The 19,557-nt window shown below is 43.6% G+C and overlaps 1 protein-coding gene and 1 long non-coding RNA gene across 15 annotated transcripts in view; one reads left to right on the top strand and one right to left on the bottom strand.

Annotated features, from left to right (window-relative positions):
- Positions 1–717: 717 nt before the first annotated feature.
- SLC8A1 (solute carrier family 8 member A1) overlaps positions 718–19,557 on the bottom strand; it is a 394,428-nt gene continuing 375,588 nt past the window's right edge. For 12 of the 14 annotated variants that reach the window (XM_064494549.1, XM_064494554.1, XM_064494551.1 and 9 more), the window contains one exon: positions 718–4,187. In XM_064494549.1, the coding sequence (XP_064350619.1) occupies positions 3,811–4,187 (377 nt within the window). In that variant the 3' untranslated portion in view covers positions 718–3,810. The remainder of the gene's footprint in view (positions 4,188–19,557) is intronic. The other 2 variants (XM_064494555.1, XM_064494556.1) reach the window with 1 other exon arrangement.
- Positions 5,720–19,557, top strand: part of LOC135323073 (uncharacterized) — a 32,229-nt gene continuing 18,391 nt past the window's right edge. The window contains exons 1-2 of the long non-coding RNA XR_010384214.1: positions 5,720–6,304; positions 8,139–8,260. This is a non-coding gene — a long non-coding RNA (uncharacterized LOC135323073). The remainder of the gene's footprint in view (positions 6,305–8,138; positions 8,261–19,557) is intronic.

Below are 19,557 nucleotides of genomic sequence, written 5' to 3'. Positions count from 1 at the left end.
GGCTGCTTATTTTGTGTTAAATGAAAGATTGGGTCTGAGGAGACACATTGTTGCTCCAAGAAAATAACCTTTGCCTATGAAATTGTTCCATGAATGACCATATATGGATATAATGAGGAATTATAAAGAAAATTTTAAAAACAATCAGATGAATGAAGTCTCATCTACAGGTCCAAATTCTATTTCAGTAAGAACGAAATCTACTAATATTAACACAGATTTGGAAGTAAATACACAAACTGGAAGTCACTTTTTCCACAAGTGCTTACTTCATTTCTGGTGTCACCTCTTCCTGTACTGTTTCGATTATGTGATACATGAAGTTAATAACTTACATAATTAGTCAGAAAGTATTAATGCAGCAAAGATTCCTTGGGAAGCACCTAGTTACACACTTCTGATGGTCAATTTTATTAGGACTGATTTGATATAAATACTACACACGCTAAACGCTGGTTTGATGTGGAACTGTGTATGGGTTCATGTTCTTGGATGCAGAAAGAATGCAGATAAAGTGGTACCAAAAGATGGGAAAAAAAATCAGTGAAATGTGAGAAGCAGCCAACATTTATCTCAACAGTGTCAGGCAACATTCTGACACTGTGATCTCTTGGGACATTAAAAGGAAACATTGCATGACCAAAAGGTTGACATTGGCAAGTTGAAACTGGGAATCTGTTTTCTTTCGTTTGCATGAGGATACCAATTGCACAATAATACCTTTTTGGTCTTTATTTCTTCCAAACATGAAAACAAAAGATGAAGTAGATGACAATGAGGATAGAGAAAACATTCCGTACAGAATATGCTGTATCACTGGTGATTAAATCAGAAACAATTAGAAACTTTATTTGTCTGTGTCAATAGTGTGTACCATTTATAAGGAACAGCTCAATTCGTGCACTTCCCCCCCTAAAGCTGTGCACAATACACACAAAATAAAATCAAACAGAATGAAATAATTTTACACAACTATAATTACTAATACAGCCCTGAACAACCAGAATCATATTTTCCCTATAACATGAAAATTGAAAAAGCAAACAAACCCAAAAGCTTTGAAATTGAAATTGACCAACGGCTAAGATTTCTTAAAGTCCTCTGTGAAAATTTGCTACGGGATTAGTAACATTCCAAATATGGCTAGACATGAGTGCAAAGGCTTTCTAATATTTAAACAACTTGCATCCCTTGACTACTTGGTGTTTCTAGGCTAGCTTTCCATTCAATAAATCTTCAAAAAAAATAAATGGGTTAGAGTGTGTCCCTAAAGGAGTCAGGCCACCAGTGTGTTGGGCCGTGACAGGTCAGGGGGAGTGTCCAGGAGACAGGAGACATGGTAGAGGTGTTGAAGGGGCATGGAAAAGTACTGCTGTCCGACAAAGAGAGAACTTGGACTTGACCGGGCCTTCTCGGTGGTTTGGATCACCAACATGATTGCCCTATCTGGTATAAAATGGGAAGATGTACAGCATCTGCAAGGTTGGCTAAGGAGACACAGGAAACTTTTTCCTAACCTATGCCTTATACTTTATCTGTTAAAGAAATTTTAAACATTTATACAAGAGAGTTTCCTAATGGTGTTTTCCTTGCAAGATCAGACTGTTTCCATGTGGCTATGTTAGCTTTTACTCACGAAAATGGCAGTCACATTAACTGTGAACCCCCTGAGGGCAGGGATCTGGATGTCTTGTCCAGGACTCAGTCCCCAGGAGGTAGCACAGACCCTGGCATACTGAGTGGGTCGCTAACATCTAATTACTCATTCCATCTTCCAGTGTTTATTACATGGTGGACGACGGTGATTACTCAGCGGAAGAGAAGGCTGGTGAGAGCTAAGTATCTCTGAGTCGATACAGAGCACTTAGGGGTGTCTCCAGCCTGGGGTTCTTTACAGATAGAGAAAAGTCCGGGAGGGGGCCCAAGTCCTTGCATTTATCCTCATCTGTGGACTCACTGCTTTGGAATGTTGGGTTTATCCACATGCTCTCTGATATTTTGAAATAGAGCCACTCCTTTTCCAGGGTTAAAAAACCTTGCAGGGCAATCCTCCGGGGAGGCACTAATCTCATTTTGTTGCTTCCTCCTTAGTCGTAAGTGAAGACACACTTTTACAGGCCCTGTGGCTTCTTTCCTCCTCAGGAACTGCAGATACAAGCAGAGGGGTCTGGCTGGTGAAAGAAACAGGGCTCCAAATACATTAAAAACAAAACAAAACAAAAACCCCCGAAAAACGAAACAAACCAGCACGATCTATCATCTGTGCCAGACAGAGCAGATGTGAAATAATAAATACTTAGGGGCAGGGGCGTTGTGGGAACGGAAGCGTCCAGGGCCCGGGCACATCTAATGCATCCCCTGCTCCACAGGGCCCTCCTCCTCGGCCTTCCTGCACCAACAGCTGGGCCGCAGAGGCCGCTGCCGCGCACCGCGCGGCGGCTTCTCCGTGAAGACTCTGCAGTCTGCCTGCTGTCCTCTCAACAGCTAACTTTCCAGGTAACAGTTCCTGCTGCTTAGAAATGAACGTGCACACCCACGAACAAGAAGCCATGTTTCTCCTCTGATCCCTCCTCAAACTCAACAAAAGTTACAACTCAGGTGAAAAGGAAACTCACTCATGTCCTCAGCGTCCAGTCCGCGTTGCCGAGTGGGAGGCGAGGGTACGCTAGGCTCTACTATATACAGGCGCGCTTTGTTTGGCTGTATCGGGTTTTCATCCATGCGCTGTGAACAGGTACCGCGACAACATTCCCGCACAGGCCCGGGGAGGAGGAGCGAGTGTGCGGTCGTGACTGGACAGGACTGTGCAAGCCATGGACGCTTTGAAAAGAAAACCGACAGACGACCCCAGGCGACAGCAGCACGGGACGGGGACACACACTGACGCAAACGGGGGGCGGGGATGGCGTGCTTTTCGATGGAGTTATTCTTCCGGTTTGTAATGAAGGGCGGGTGGGAGGGGGCTGGGGTGGCGGGGACCCTGGGGGTGGTTGGCCGGGCTGGAACACCAGAATGGGGGCTTTGCTAATCACGGTCCAGAGCTAAAGAGCTAAGGAAGAAAGGATTGTGCGCGCTCCTGGGAGTCTAGGCACGTCACTCCTGTACCTGTTGACAGGAGTGCCAGGCGTCCTGCCTTGAAATGTCAGACGGGATCAAGAGCCACTACTTTTCTTGGCTCCATTCGAGCTCCCAAGTTTCTTCTTGGAGGCAGCGTCAACCTCTGCTCCTGCTCCAGAGGCCAGCATGAAATTTAGTAACAGGGTGAAGGCCTGGGCATGCTGCTGCTTCCACACCCACTTCCTTTCTCAATACCAAATGGTTTTTAAAGTGTTCAGGAGAAAAGGAGAGTCATCGTAATGATTTCCATTTTCCCGTTTGCATTTAGATACGTCTTCACTCCCACAAGAGAAGCAACCAAGCCTGATCCTCCCCCCCCCCGCACCTCCCCACAAAGAAAAACAACAACAAACCCTGACTTCAACCACCTCCCCCTCCCCCATCGAAAAGAAGCAAAAACAGAAAACAAATCAAAGACTGCACAATTTATGAACCTGGGGAGAACACAGCCCTCCTAGGCTGAGCTGCAAAGATGGCCCTGCCTCCAAGCCTTGTTCAACGTGACGATGCCCCAGGAAGGGGAGGTGATGGTGGCTCCCTTCGGCCCTGGTACAGAGTATGCTCTTGAAGCTGGATTCCATCAGCAGGTAAGTGAACATGACAAATGTCAGTTTCCTCTGTTCGTTATACATAATTTTTTATGTATATATTTGTATATATATATATATAAATTTACTATATCTGATTGTTCCTTTAGAAGCCTTTTATGTGGCAGTAGGCCTCCAGGGAGGAGAAGAAAATGTACAAGAGCCACAGGAGCACAAAGAGGCAGGACGTGAGGAGCTTGGCAGTCCGGGGCCCACCCAGCTCACCTCCGATCTCTGGCCTCCGCCGGTACAGCAGCACCCCCACGTTGATGAAAGCAAAAATGGTGAAGAGAGTGACAGAGAAAGCGAGCGTGCCAGGGGACACCTTGAACTGTTCCCCGTTGGCGGCGTGGTAGATGGCCGCGATGGACCAGGCCACGCCGATGCCCAGGAAGACGTTCACCGCGTTGCTGCCAGTGACGTTACCTATGGATGCGTCGGCGTACTGGTCCTGGGTGGCTGCCACTTTGCTTGCAAACGTGTCTGCAGAGGAACAAGAAAAAGGGAACGATGTTTAACCATTTAATAAACGTCTGAGGGGTGCTGGAAGCCTCAGCAGTGTACTCTAGGATCCAACCCTCGATGGAAACCCCGTGCCCAGGTGAGAGTTGTGATGTCCTCTTGAGCCCAGCCGTGCAGTCAGAACAGGATCTAGGTATCAGGGCTTGAGGCCTGGTGCCGGCAGAGCTACAGGTGGCCTTGGTCAAAATCTTTACCCGCAGAAATCGCTGCTCTTTGTGATCCTGAGGGTGTGGCCTTTCCCCGAGCGTTACCCTGAATATTACCAGGCTCCATCCAGTGGTGCTGGGGCATAACCTGCAGAGCTCAGGACCATGTTTTAACAGCACACCCAAAGATTCCAGGCCACAGCAGTTGGAGAACAGCTTCTGGAGGGAGTCACTGAAGGACACTGTCTCCTCAGCTCTGGTTTATAGATGAGAAGGCTTAGGGGTCAGGAACTACTTCCAAAGATTCCAGAGGAAGTCAATGGTGGGACTGACCTTCACCTAGAGCCTTAGAACTAGGAGAGCAGATTCACCTAGGTCACTGTGCTGATGGTGACAACAATTCTATGAGGGGAGGAAGCTGAGCTCAGAGAGGATGAGTAATGGGTGCAACGTAACCCAACAAGGAAGAAGCCATGTTCAGGTTTGAGCTCCAGCCTCCCGCCTTCGGGCCAATGCTTGTTCTTCGTGACATATCACCCTTACCTCTGCCTGGCAGCCTAATGGCCGTCCTCACAGCTCTTTGCTCACCGACAATCCTGACCGCATCTCTTTTCTGAAGCTATAAAAGCCATCCATGTCCTTTCTCTATGGAGAGCAAGACGAGCTTGACTTATTTTTTGATGAGTAGAGCACGGGGGTTTAGAGCTCATTTGAGCCAGAGGGTTTCAAATCCTGTCTTCACAACTGACTGTGTGACCCCAGGCAGATTATTTAATTTCTCTGAGCCTCAGTTTCCTAATCTGTGAAGTGAGGACCAGTGACGCCCACTTCAGAGTGCTAAGTCGCACTATTACATACAAAATGCTTATGTTTCTTGGTTCCAAGGGTAGCTCTCTTGGTTGTTTGGGGAAGACACTGTGAATGGAGCTGCCTAGGTCTGCTTACTAAAAGTTGAGGCTGGATCTGAAATAGCCCCTTTATTAAGAATGTAAACAGAACCCAGAAGATACTCAGCTTCTTTTCTATACGATTGCCTGGTGACTAGTATCAAAGTCCTTTCCACTCCCTTTGCAAATACATTGCATGCTAGGTTTAGAGCAGATGTTAGTAACTGTCAAATTGCACTTGTATTTACAAAGCCAGCAATGGCAGGTATGATATTACTGTAAGGCACCATGTCATGTGCTCTGGTCCTCTGAGGTCCCTGGCAAGCTCTAACCCTGCAGGTAGTTATATGATATCTGGATTCTATTTTCTCCCCTCCGTTCCCACCTCCGATGGGGATGATACATAAAACATGTATGTTTCTATCAGCCTGCAGATTTCCGTGTGTTACAGTGGGTGAGAAGGCTGAGGCTGCTCGGAGACTCCTGGATCTGCGGTATCACACTCTTACTGAAAGGGAACTGGTTAATAATAACTTAGAGAGTCCTCACTGATTCTGACCTCTGTCTGTGATGGAAAGTGGGTTTCAGTTACTGTTTTATAAAGAGGCAAACACCGCATACTCTGTGCTCCCAGTGTCACACGGGCACTTTCTTTCAACCCTCTCAGCCTGCCAGAGTGGAGGTTATCACCTTTTACGACTTGGGAAACCATGATGTTGTGATCCTATGTCTCCTGGACAGGGAAATGCATCAACAGAACAAGGATTTTTACACCAAGTCTGTTTCTTCTCAGAGCTGGTTCTTGGGTGACACCACCCTACCCCTCCCAGGAAGGCTAAAGTTCTCCCTTCTTCAGTCCATTTCAGGTCGCCTGAAGCTTCCACTCAGAAGCTCCGACGCAGGTTTCCGCAGAACGCTCCTTCGGGTCAGGGAGGGCCCCGCCTGGGGAAGGTGCAGGCGGCCTGCTAACCTGTCCTGCTGGGGCCCTGTGGCTTCTGGCACTCACCATCACGCACTGCCCTGACCACGCCTATCACGGAGGCTGGTGAGTAAAAGCCAAGCAAGACCAATCTTAATGGTCTCTTGCACTTTATTATCGAGTTATTAGGAGCTGCCACAGCAGCAGCCTCAAAAAGGAAAAAAATGAAGTCATATTGCTGTTAATTTTCAAGGACAGCTGAGCAAGGAAAGTAAAGAAACAGAGTCCAAGGCAGGAGAAAGCCGATTACGGCTCAGATGCCCGGGAGGAACAGCTGAGATGCCATTCTGAGCTGTCAGGGCTGCTGGGAGGGGCCGGGGGTGGGTGACCTGGCACGTCCCACTGCCTGGCCCTGCTTGCCTACCCCGCACGTGGTACATGGCACACTAGACTTCCTGGGTGCCCCATTGCCATCCCGAAATCCTGGACTTTCTGCTGCGGTATCAGAAGGGAGTGAGGCACAAAATCAAAGCTTTCTGGGCCCAGGGACCTGGAATGAAAGGCACGCCTGAGTCTGCAGGGCTTTCTTCTCCCTCAAGCCTATTAATGTGAATATCCCATGAGAATTCTTGTAATAATACGTTCCTGTTTACAGATACCTTTCTTTGGATTCTCTGAAAATTAGTAGCCAAAGTGATTAGCTTATCACATCAGTGAAACATGTTTGGGCCCATGAGTTGGGTGGGTTTTAGATTCCTGGGTTACACACCAGACCTCTGTCTGCTTTCCACTGAAAAGCTATGTGAAAAAAAATAGTAGAAACACATGCAAATCCAAACTATTAACCTTAACTCCAGAGACAACTCTTTTCCAAAGTATCTTCTGTCAGTGCTGCCTGGTGCACAGAGCAGCAGCTCACAGATCGGAGGTCAGGCTCTGCCAAGCCCATACCTGCTGACGGCCGAACAAGGCAACAGCCATTCCCCAAAGTGAGATCCAAGCAGGCACTACTGCCATGGTGGAAAGATAAACAGAACTTGACCCATTAAATACAAACATTTCTGACTCTGATTTCCAACGTGATTGACACAACCTACATTGATAATAATTTATCTATGTGTGTATATCTGTTATCAACCACATTTATACTTCAGGCCAGGATTCTAATAGGAATTTTTGCTTCTACCTCCCATCTTGAATTCTAAAAAACTTTAAATGAGTTGCATAGTCCCAGGCTTCGGTCTTGCTTCCTCGGGCCCCACGCCTGTAGATCACTCCTCGGGAAGAGGTTTGAGAGGCAGTGGGGCTGGGAGGAAACCACACAGCACACCATCAGGGACCTAAGTGTTCTCTGCTTCTGTCTTCTGCAAGTCATTTGGTCAATACCCAGTAATAGGCAAATACCCTCCCCTTTCCTCCAGAAATGATTTTTCACCTGAATTTCTCAAGCTTTATAGCTACTTAGAGACCAAGCCACAAACATCTCTTCTGTAAAAAGGATAATTCTTTGAGTGCTGCTGGTCACACCCAGGGTTTATGTATTCCTAAGAGTCCCACCGCAAATGATCTATTGTAGTCTTGACCCCTGGTCAACTCCCAAGTGGTCTGTGCTCAGGAACATGGGGCACGTTCACGGGTCCAGCCTGCTTTTGGAGGGGTGCATGCTGCCTCCCAGCACCTGTGATCACCGACCATGTGGGAGTCAGACCCGGGGGTGGGGGCTCCCAGGTGCAGTGGTGGGAGAAGCCTCCACTCTTGGCTCTTCTCTCTGTATGTTCTTGGGTAGACACTTCGATCTTTCAGGTTCTGGTTTCCTAGCTTTATGTTGGGGTGCTGCAAAGAATACATCAAAATACTACATTCATTTATATGATTTTGGTGGCCTTTTCTTTGTAGGAGTTTGTACATGACCACCCATTCCCTTAAAGTTAACTAATGATAACATCTTCTCATTTTAAAGGATAAATGACAAGTGAAGTGTTGATGCCAATTTCAAGACCTGAAGATACAGCCATTGATGAAACTGGCAATATTAATGAGGTTAAACCACACAGCACAGAGTCATTCACCTCTTAAAAATAGGTAAGAAACGTGGGCAGGATTATTTACTTCCAATCACGAGACCAGTCATGTGCCCGAAGTCTTGGGACCGACAGAGGCAGAGGCGGCTGTGTTTCAGGTGCTGTGTGGAACGTCAAGTCTGCACATCACCGGCACCATACATATTGGGAGAGCCCCGTTTAAAAACAGTAAGATTTAGCGCTCCACCCTCTACTTAATCAGACTGAGAAAAAGACACAGGAATATGCATTTAATAAGTGCCTGAGGTGGTTATTTTTCCGCACCGAGGTTCAAGCACCGCAGCTCTAAGGCATGGGCGTGAGGGCTGCTGCACCAGGCTCCAAACTGCTTCACAGTCTGGGGGCCTTTGCTGGGAGGAGGAGATGTTTGCGTTTCAGGGAAGTAGGTAACTGGGGAGAAGGGAGGAGCAGCTGACTGCTCTCAGAGGCAGGGCTGCCCTCGGACAGATGGGCCTCCCCCTCTACCGTTATGCTAGGCTCTTAGTGTCCCTCCCCCGCTTTTTAACCCTGTTCCAGTACGGCTACTATGAAAGGCCAAGAAGGAGGGAAACTTACTTGAATTACTGGAATTCTGGCTCTCTCACCTGCTGGGTAAGAAGCTAACCTACTTTATACAGTCTTGAAAGAAACGAGTTAGCACAAACAGCACACAGAATAGGGCCTGGCACGACGGATTAGTACTGAGCACTAAGGGGTGCGCCTGTTAGTCATCACTTTCATGGTACAGCCGAGCCAGATCCCAAAGGAAGCCATAATGGAATGGTTCTAAGCTTCTGGGGAGTTAGAACACCTTTTAAAGACGTATTAATGGTCCTACGTAATGAAGAATGTAGAACATTCCATTATTCTTAAACTCATAGGTTATAGGGAATTTTCAAAATAAAAATCTAAGTCATAAAAGGATATTAGATATCTTCTGGTTTAAGGCCCTAAATTGACTAGTGGCTGAAAGGCAGGCATCTGTGCTTAAACAATGTATGTACTGGTCTCTGTTCTCGCCTCTCTTTTGCTCTTTGAGAATTCAGATGGAAGTACTGTTTATTTACGTACTAATCCTTCTGTCCTTACGGACCTCAAACAGCTTCTGTCTTGGGTTGTGATATTTATTTACCCCAGTAAATACGAAAACCACATACTCGCTTGACTGGTTCATCTGCAAAGAACCCTTGTTTGGCATCCGAGTGAAGTTTAAGAGATCAGAGAATTACTGATGTCTGATTAATGACCAGTTACAAGAAAAATTGTAGAAAGTGGAAAGGGGAAAAATACTTAAAATTTCTGCCCGTAAAAAGTGTCCCAGATCTGCAATTGCAAAAAATTACCTTTGTGAAGCAGACCCCACATCAACTGGCTCTCAATTATAAAGGAGATGGGTGTACAGGCAGTAGTATGTAAGTACACAATGATGGCAGATGTTAATTCCACCTAGCCATATTTCACTTTTTATAATTTACACTTAAAAAATAGTATTATTTAAGACATAACATGATTTGATACACATGAAAATAGTGAAATGATTACTAGTTACACTAATTAACATGTCACCTTACATAGTTAACATTTTTTCTATGATGAGTGCATCTTGAACCTATTCTCTTAGACTATTTCCAATATTCAATACAGTATTATTAACTACAGTCATCATGCTGGCACAGGAGAGCCGTGGACTTACTCATCCTACATACAACTCTGTACCATTTGACCAGCATTTCCCCATATCCCCCACCCTACCAGTTTCTGGTAACCACCTTTCTACTCTTTGCTTTTAAAGATTCAATTTTTTTTTTTAAGATTCCATATATAAGTGAGATCATACAATATTTATCTTTCCCAGTCTGGCTTGTTTTATCAACATAATGTCCTCCACATTCACTCATGTTGTTGCAAATGACAGGATTTTCTTCATTATTCTCTCTATATAGAATATTTCATGTATATATTCAATAATATTCAGACACTTGGGTTGGTTGTAGACCTTGGCTATTGTTAATAATGCTGAGTGCAGAGGTCTCTTTCAAATCCTGATTTCATTTGCTTTGGGTATATAACCAAAAGTGGGACCGCTAGATCTTATGGAGGTTTAGTTTTTAAAGTTTTGTGGAAACATTGATACTTTTTTCCATAGAGGCTGCACCAATGTACAGTCCTACCAACAGTGAGCAAGAATTCTCTTTTCTCCACATCCTTGCCAACAAGTTTGTTATTGTTTGTCTTTTGATAATAGCCATCCCCTAGGTGTGATGTATTGAAAACCGCAAACTCAACACTTCGGCACTTCTGATCACTATTCAAGTTATGTTCATCAGTGATAAGCTTATATTATTCAGTTTATCTTTCTCTTCTTACTAGAAAACCCATGAGGGGAGGGATGTTTTAAAAATTATATTATTAGCCCAAGTACCTTGATGAGTAGCTTATATACAATGAAATTATGTTGTCTGAATGAAGATATGATATTTCCTATAGTAAGTGCCCAGGAAGATAAGAATGAACAGAACAGACATGTCTCCTGTTTTAGGGAGCTTATAGGCTATTACAGTAGTCAAAGCATTCCGAGTTTGAAGAGTTATTACAATACATGAAGTCCTGCTTCAACATTTTATAGATCAGGAAATAAGGGACCAGAGTTCAATTATCTGGCTCATGAAGTAGCACTCTTCTCACTACACACTGTCCTTAATAATTTTCACTTATTATAGTTTGTGCTCACAGTACAATAGGGACGACATATGCAAATATAAGACGAGTAAAGCTAACGCACAACATTATAAATGGCACTATGAGTGCTGTAGGAGCGGTGTGAACAAATAACCCTGAAGTAGTGCAGAACTGTAAGAAATCTCCATGCCCTGAGATTGGCAACACAACCTTCAACAAGTTGAAAGAGGAGTAAAATAACAACAAAGGTAGATACAAGGTAACTGAAGTTGTGGGGAGAGAATGAAGGAGAGTGATAAGCTCCCTTGAGTTAACTTAAATCTTTAGGCCTCTATGAATTGCAGTCCTGTTAGAGAGCAGACACTGACGATGTGGTCACAGATGAAGTCAAGGCATCGTAACAGAAATCAGATGAGAGAACATCCTGTAAATTTTCAAACAGATAAAAATAGTAGATGACTGAAATGAAGAAGTATGTTGAACAGCTAGCTAAACAAACTGTATGTGAGTAATCAGTGCCAAAGTTGGCCATTACCGGGAGTTGACATGGTTCACTGAATGACAAGACTTGCTAGAATGGTTTGATATTTTACCGTAAACTGGATATGGGTACTCACATGTTTGTTGTATGTATTTGTGCATGCACCCTTGTGTGGATTTAAGCAGAGTATTGGACAGAATGTCTCTTAATACCTTGCAGGCGTTATGGAGGGAAACAATTGCCACACTTTGCTGATCCATAGCTGGCCGCACATTTATGTGCCAGTGATTTATTAATGAAATGATTTCAGTGTAGAATGAAGTGTTTGCTGCATCAAGTTCTCTACCTTGTCTGTTTTTCCCTAATATCTTTATCAATTATTTGAACGTACATCAAAGCAAAGCACAGGTAAGAAATTTGGAGGCTACCTAATACATAGGATGAGAGAATCAAGTTTCCCAAAAGACTGGGCAGAAATGGTAATCATAAATTTAATTACTTCATTTTGGAGAAGCTACTTTGTGCTGACTAGGCAGCTTTATATGCTGCATCTCATTTGGTTAGTAACTTCCTAAAGTAGATGTAATTATTCTGGATTTCTTGCTCTTCCTAAAATGAATTGTTACAGAAAATGTCCGAAATTTCTGTTTGGAAAATACACAAAACAATACTTAGTCCTACATAGTATAGTATGTCCAAATCCAGACAGTTAGGGAAATATCTAAGGTGTGAACTCACGCAAGATTACTGAACAGACAGGAGCTCTGAATGAGTCTTCAACATGAAGTACCCGGGGATGAAGGCAAATAAAGCAAAACGACAATAGAATCAAGTTTTCTGCATCACAGTAATAATTGATTCCCCCAGCTTCTTAAGAAACCCTCATTCTGCTTCTCACGATGTATTGATTTGGGTTTCTGTCTATGTGAAAGCGATACTAGTGTGGGGTATCAGCCCTATCGCAGTTAAAGGGCTAGAGTGGGGACCCGGGGACCCAGCACACTCCCTGAGTTGAGGGAGATGAACCCAAGCCTGGAGGAAACTAAGGCAGCTAGAGCGAGGGTTAGCTAGCATGCTGGAGGTCCTAGGTTCGATTCCAGAGAGGGAGGGGAGAAGGAGAAGGAAGAGGGAGTTGTGAAAAATACCAGCTTACTCGCTCCACTGGTCTGGCACGCGGCCTGAGCATAAGCAATTCGTCAAGCTCCCCATCCAGACTAAGTGAGATCCGTGACTCACCACTCAGAGCCCTCATTTCATCATCTGGGTGAGGACAATGGCACCCTCCCTGGATGAGCCGAGATAATGTAACATAGTCTGTGATGTAATGTGTCCGGATCTGTCTGTCTATTGAGACCTGGGTTAACATGGATCACATCATGTATGTGCGGTTCCTTGGGAGTCCTGCTTGTTTACTTCCCCAGATAAAAAGGCTGATGCAGACTACCCTGGCGGCTGTTCCACCATGTGCCTGATCAAGTAAGGGGCATAAGGTTGCTTGACTTGAGAAGTCTCCTGGCTCTGGTCAACCAGCACCTGGATGACAACCCTAGCATCTGGCAGTTCCCAGGTGGTTCATTTGAATGACTGGTGCTGCTTGGCATGGAGATATTCAGTAAGCCGAGGCCACTGTGAGTGTAACTCGGCCACCTGAGTCCATGCTACTACAGCATCACTCCTGTTACTGAAAAATGCCAGTCCTCATAACTGTGGCCAGCCTAACATATCTAGTTACGGTAGTAAGGAGCCAAAGCTTCAGCAAGACCCGGTCTTAGTCCTGTTTGCAAATAAGCACTGGCTGTGTGACCTCACAGCAACCCCTCTCAGCTGATACCTCACCTGTAAAAGAGGGAAAACACAAGTCCTCATTTCTATGGCTGCTAAGATGATTAAAAGAAGTAATGCAAAAAGGCTTAATAGCAGGGTGTCTGGAAACCAGTAGGTGCACAACACATGCTCCCCAGTATTTATATATCAGGAATCTTTGCTCTGGTGATAACAAAGGGAATGTTGACAATTTAGAGTTAATAATAGACCTTATGTAGGACTATGAGAAAATGTGGTTCTGACCTTGACGTCCAGAAATGGTCGTAGTGAGATGCACAACAACTGTTAACATTTATGTGGCTTTGTAGGTGAGACACTATATATATAGATTCTCTTTTAGTCCACAAAACAGCCCTATAAGTACTATTATTATCCCCATTTTACAGATGAGAAAACTGAAGCCCAGACTAGAAGACAACTGACCCAAGTTACATAGCCAGTAAGACATGAAGCCAGGATTCAGACCAAAGGCTGTGACCGTAGCTGTAGTGCATGTTCTTAACTGAAAGTCCATGGGGTGTTGATCAGGTAACTGACATATTTTAAACTTGAAAATGGAAAAAGGGTCCAAAGAAAATGTACAGAAATCTCACATTCAACTATGATTGTAACTACACACTGTTAAGACAGCTGATCATTTTCAGATATCACTGACTGATAGAGTCAGAAATTTTAAGTTCCTGGCTTCTCCCAGAAGTATATTTACACAGTCTTCCTAAAAAGCTGCTACAAATGGGCTTGAATGAATCTACATTTTAAGAAAAGTTTTTGATACTTTGAATTTTGAGCCATAATTCTATTGCTCTTACAATGAACATTTTAATAATACCAAGTCCATGAGGGTTAAAAAATGGTAAGATTGAGTCAAGCAATATTTTGAAAAGGAAGGGCAGCTCTAGGGCTGAACCAGACAGCTGAATTACTTGTCATTTCCCCAAGCCAGCTGGCTTGTTATTAGATAGATACAACTGAAACTCACTTCTTCCCTCAAAAACAGTCCAGAGCCGCCCTACACAGAACTGTCTCTCCCCAGTTCTCTTCTCCCTCCTTCCCAATCATCTCCCTCTTTCTCTTTTAACCCTCCTCGCATTTGAAGCCTGGTTCTTTCTTCTATGCTTTGTTCTATTTTGGGAACCTCCATCTCCTATCTGAATCTTCTCCAATCCTCTTCCCCTCCTTCTCAAGTCCTGCTTTAGAGATGGGGCACCTGTAAGCTTTACCAGGTCTCACCAGAGCTAGACATAGCTGCGAAGGAAAAAATAAAACAAACCGTCATGCCCATCTCCAGGTAGCCGTAATGAGTCACAGAGGAAGCTGCCTGCCACGTGGCTATATTGCTGTGATCTTCTAAGTCTGTGGATCCAGACAATACACTGAAGACACCAACCTGGTCTTTATTCCACACAGACATTGTCTTTTTGAAGAGGCTGCTTTGTGCACTGTCAGCTCAGGAGAATGTGAAAACTATTAAAAGCAGGCAAACAGAGACAACTCAATTAACAGAAAAGGTCACTGCATACAACTTCAACCCAGCACTGGAGGCAGCTGGTAAAACTTGACAAGAGCTCTAGAAAGTTCTGAGAATTCTCCCATTTCTGATTTCTTCTTGCCTTGACCTGATGTAACATTTCCCCCTATGAATGAAATGGTGCAAAAAGGCCTATGTGTCTGTTAGAAGTCTTAAAAATCCACAAAATCTTTGATAAGCAATTCTATACTTCTGGGAGTTTGGAAGCAATTTTACAAGTGTGAGTTTATGGATGGGGATGGTCAGGGCAGAGTTTTTAATGTTAGAGAAAAATCGGGAACAACTAAACCACCCAATTATCCCTACTTTTTTGTAAAATAAATTGCAGCTTCATGTAACAGCACTGTAAAATTGTTAGAATCGTGACATAGTGGTACACTAACTAGCAAAGAAAAATTGATGATGCACTGCTGAGAGAGAAAACAGGTTATGTAACTATGTCTAGTATGAGTCCATTAAAAAGTGTGGGTAAATATTTGGCATGTCTTTGTATACACATTTTTGTGCACCTTAAGAATACCCAGGATTTTAAAATTTGAAAGACAGGAGATCCAGATGGAGTAAGAGGACATGGAACTCACTGAAAACCAACTGGAAACTGGCAGAGGGGCTCCTGTACAACCAAGGCTGTAAGAAAGACACGTAATAGGGGAGGAAGGGAAGAAGAGTGATTGGTCTGGGACCTGGGCCCCTAGAAGGGGACTCAAGAGAAAAATGGAGATGACAAGAATGGACCTGGAAGTGAGCAGGTCAAGCCACAGACCAGGCGTCCCATTCCTGGGGCCCTATGTGGAGGACACAAGTCCCCTTGACTGGTGGGAGGACTGCGGGTCAGACAAAGGCTGGGGAGGCACGGATGCTGCCTGTGAGGAGTGCGCATGTGCCGACTGGATCCTGAGGCAGGGCAGAGGAGGTCGGCCCGAGTGGCTCCCAGGGTGCCAGTGACTGCCTCGCTGCACTTCCCACTCTGACCTGAGCAGGCACTCTGGGCCCACACTCTCCATGCCATGGTGCACTACTGGACCTGGGCAGCCAGGACCGGGGAAGACTAGACCATAGGACACAGAGGTGACCCATCCCCAGAAGGAGCCCAGATGGGCAGCAGGGCCACTGTTGGTGCTTACTCAGGCAGCACCCCGGAAGCTGCCAAGATTGTTGATGGTGGCCCCTCTGCCATAGCTAACCTCCAAACACACACTGCGGGCCCACGCAGGTCTCTGCCAGACCAGAGTGCTTCTACAGCAGAGTAGCGGGTGGCAAAGGAAGGTGGCAGGGAATGGCTGAGAGAGACGAAGGAGGCTCACACCCCAGGCTGTGTCTGAGCAGAGTAGCAGATGCCTATTCAGGCATCAGACCTCTGTCTATGCACAGGCCCCACATGCTTCAGCACACCCTCTGGGGCAAAGGTCCCAGTGCATGGAGAGGGCAAAACAGACACTAAAGGGAACAGAGTCAACTCGAGCTCAATCCTCAAAGCTTCTGCTCCAGCAGCTTGGGATCAGACCCTGCCCCTGACAAGACAATGATGGCCACTGAGCAGTGAGGAAGTCCTGCCTAATACCCAGCACTGGCTCTAGCCCCTCTCTCTCCAGCCCTACCCCCCACCAAGGTGCTAGCTGCCAGCACATGCTGAGGAAAGATGTGACTAGCATCCACGTGACAGCCAGCGCTCTCAACCAAAGGCACTGAGCACATGCAGTCTGTATAGGGATGCTTCCATATAAGAACACCCCTTCAAGACTGCAATAAGGAGCTGTTTCACCTAAATTCATAGAGGCAGAGAAAGTTAGGCAAAGTGAAAAAGGCAGAGGAACTACTCAAAATAGAAAAAACCTGAGAAAACCCCAGAAAATATAATGAAACAAATAAATTGTTTATCAGATAAAAAATTCAAAACTGTTAATAAGAATGCTAACTAAATTAGGGAAAGCAACAGATGAACACAGTGATATCTGTAATAAGGAACTAGAAAATATAAGGCCCAGTCAGAACTCACAAATTGAGTAACATAATGAACACTTAGAAGCGATCTCTGGCATAACTTAATTAAGTATTTCAACGTTCACATTACAGGGGTTCTAGAAGGAGAGGAGGGAAGGGGATAAAAAATGTGTTTGAGGAAATTATGGCTGAAAACCTCCCAAATCTGAAGAAAGATACATATCCAGGTACAGGAAGCACAGAGGGTCATAAATAAGATGAACCCAAATAGCCCCTCACCAAGGCACATCATAATTACGATAAAAAAAGAATTCTAAAGGCAGCAAGAGAAAAAACAGAGTCATATACAAGGGAATCCCCGTAAGGTTATCAGCTCACTTCTCTGCAGAAACTTTGCAGGCTAGAAGGGAGTGGCATGATTAAGTGCTGAAAGAGAAAAATCTGCAACCGAGGATACTTCACCCAGTTAGGTTATCATTTAGAATTGAAGGAGAGAGAAAGAAATTTCCTTATAAGCAAAAGCTAAAAAAGTTCATTAATACTAAACCTACCCTAAAAAAAACGTTGAAGGGTCTTATCTAAATAGAAAAGACTCTATAGGAAAGGAAAAATCCCACTCTATGTAGTAAGGGCTGAGGATCAACCACTTAAATAAACCAGTATGTAGATTAAAAGTCAAAATTACAAAAGCAACTATAACTACAATAAAAAGTTAAGGAATCAGCATGAAGATGTAAAAGTATGACATCAAAACCACAAAATGTGAAGGAGGGGAATAAAAATGCAGGTATCTTAGAATATGTTTGAACTTCAATAACTACCAGTTTAAAAGAAGTACATATAATTACAGGTCAACATATATGAACCCCATGGTGACCATAAATCAAAAACCTACAATAGATATAACAAAAGCCAGAAAGTCATGAACACAAACATACTACTAAAGAAAATCAACCAAAAATAAAACAAAAAGGAGAAAAAAATAAACAGAAGAATTACAAAAGCAACCAGAAAACAAATAATGAAATGAGAGGAAGTACATACCTATCAATAATTCATTTAAAAGTCAGTGGACTAAGTGCTCCAATCAAAGACATAGATAGATAGGGTGGTTGACTGGACTGAAAAACAGCATGTTTCAGTATGCTCCCTATACGAGATTCACTTCAGGGATAAAGACTTACACAGACTCAAAATGAGCAGATAAAAAAGATATTTCATGCAAACGGAAGTGATAGAGCGGGGGTAACAATACTCATACCAGACAAAATAGGCTTTAAAATAAAGGCTATAACAAAAGACAAGGGCATTATATAATGATAAAAGGATCAGTACAAGATGAGGATATTACACATTAACATATATGCACGAGAAACAGGAGCATCTAAATGTGTAAAGCAAACACTAACATACATAAAGGGAGACACTGATAATACAGTAGGAGTAGGGGATTTTAACATCTCACTCACATCAAGGGACAGATCATCCAGACAGAAAATCAGTAAGGCAGAAATGGTCTTAAATGACACAATAGTCTAGTTGAACTTAGATACCCATAGTACACTACATCCCAAAACAGCAGAATACACATTGTTTTCAAGCGCATATGAATTTTTTTTCCAGAATAGATCACATGCTAGGCAACAAAGCAAGTCTCAACAAAGAGGAAAGAAATTATCTCAAGCAAGTTTTCTGACAGTGGTATGAAACTAGAAATCAACTACAGAAAAGAAAAATAGGGGAAGGGCAAACACATGGAGACTCAACATGCTACTGAAAACCAAAAGGTCAATGGAGAAATCAAAGAGGAAATCAGAGAATACCTCAGGAAGAATGAAAATGGAAACACAACCTTACAAAATCTATGGGATGGATGCAGCAAAAGCTGTCTAAAAGGCAAGTTAATACCAATACAAGCCTTCCTCAAGGAACAAGGAAAATCTCAAACAACATTAGAAGCAAGAACAATCAAAGTTCAAAATCAGCAGAAGAAAGGAAATAAAGATCAGAGAGGAAATAAATAAAATAGAGATGAGAAAAAACAATAGAAAAGATCAATGAAACCAAGAGTTGGTTTTTTTTGAAAAGAGAAACAAGGGTTATAAACCTTTAGCCAGGCTCACCAAGAAGAGAGAGGATCCAAATAAAACAGGAAAGGAAAGAGGAGAAATAACCAACACCACTGAGGTACAAAAAATTGCAAGAATACTATTAAAAAGTTACACGCCAACGAACTGCACAACCTAGAAGAAATGGACTAATATCTAGACACACACAACCTGTCACAACTGAATCAAGAACAGCCTGAACAGACTGACCAATGGTAGTAAACTCAATTTGTTGGGGGGGGGGGGGGGAGGAAGACTCCCAGAAAACAAATTCCAGGACTGGATGGCTTCACTTAATTCTACCAAAAGTACATAAAAAAAAACCCCTAATATTTATCCTTCTCAGACTATTCCAAAAAATTGAAGAGGACAGAACACTCCCAAATTTGTTCTATGAGGCCACCATTACCCTGATACCACAACCAGACAAAGACCCTACAAAAAAATTAACAGGCCAGTATCTTTGATGAATACAGATGCAAAAATCATCAACAAATTTTTAGCCAACCAAATCCAACAATACATAAAAAGGATCATACACCATGATTAAGTTGGATTTATTCCAATGAAACAAAGATGGTTCAACATTCGCAAATCAACCAACATGATGTACCACATTAACAAAAGGAAGGATAAAAATCACATCTAGACATGAGATGATCATCTCAATAGATGCAGAAAAACCATTTGACAAAATATAACATCCATTCATCATAAAAACTCTCAAAGTTGCTACAGATGTTATATCTCAACATAAT

This window comes from Camelus dromedarius, chromosome 15 (genome assembly GCF_036321535.1).
Source record: "Camelus dromedarius isolate mCamDro1 chromosome 15, mCamDro1.pat, whole genome shotgun sequence".
NCBI lineage: Eukaryota > Metazoa > Chordata > Mammalia > Artiodactyla > Camelidae > Camelus > Camelus dromedarius.
The sequence above is the reverse complement of the archived record's forward strand: the minus strand, read 5'-3'. Positions and strand labels throughout refer to the sequence as shown.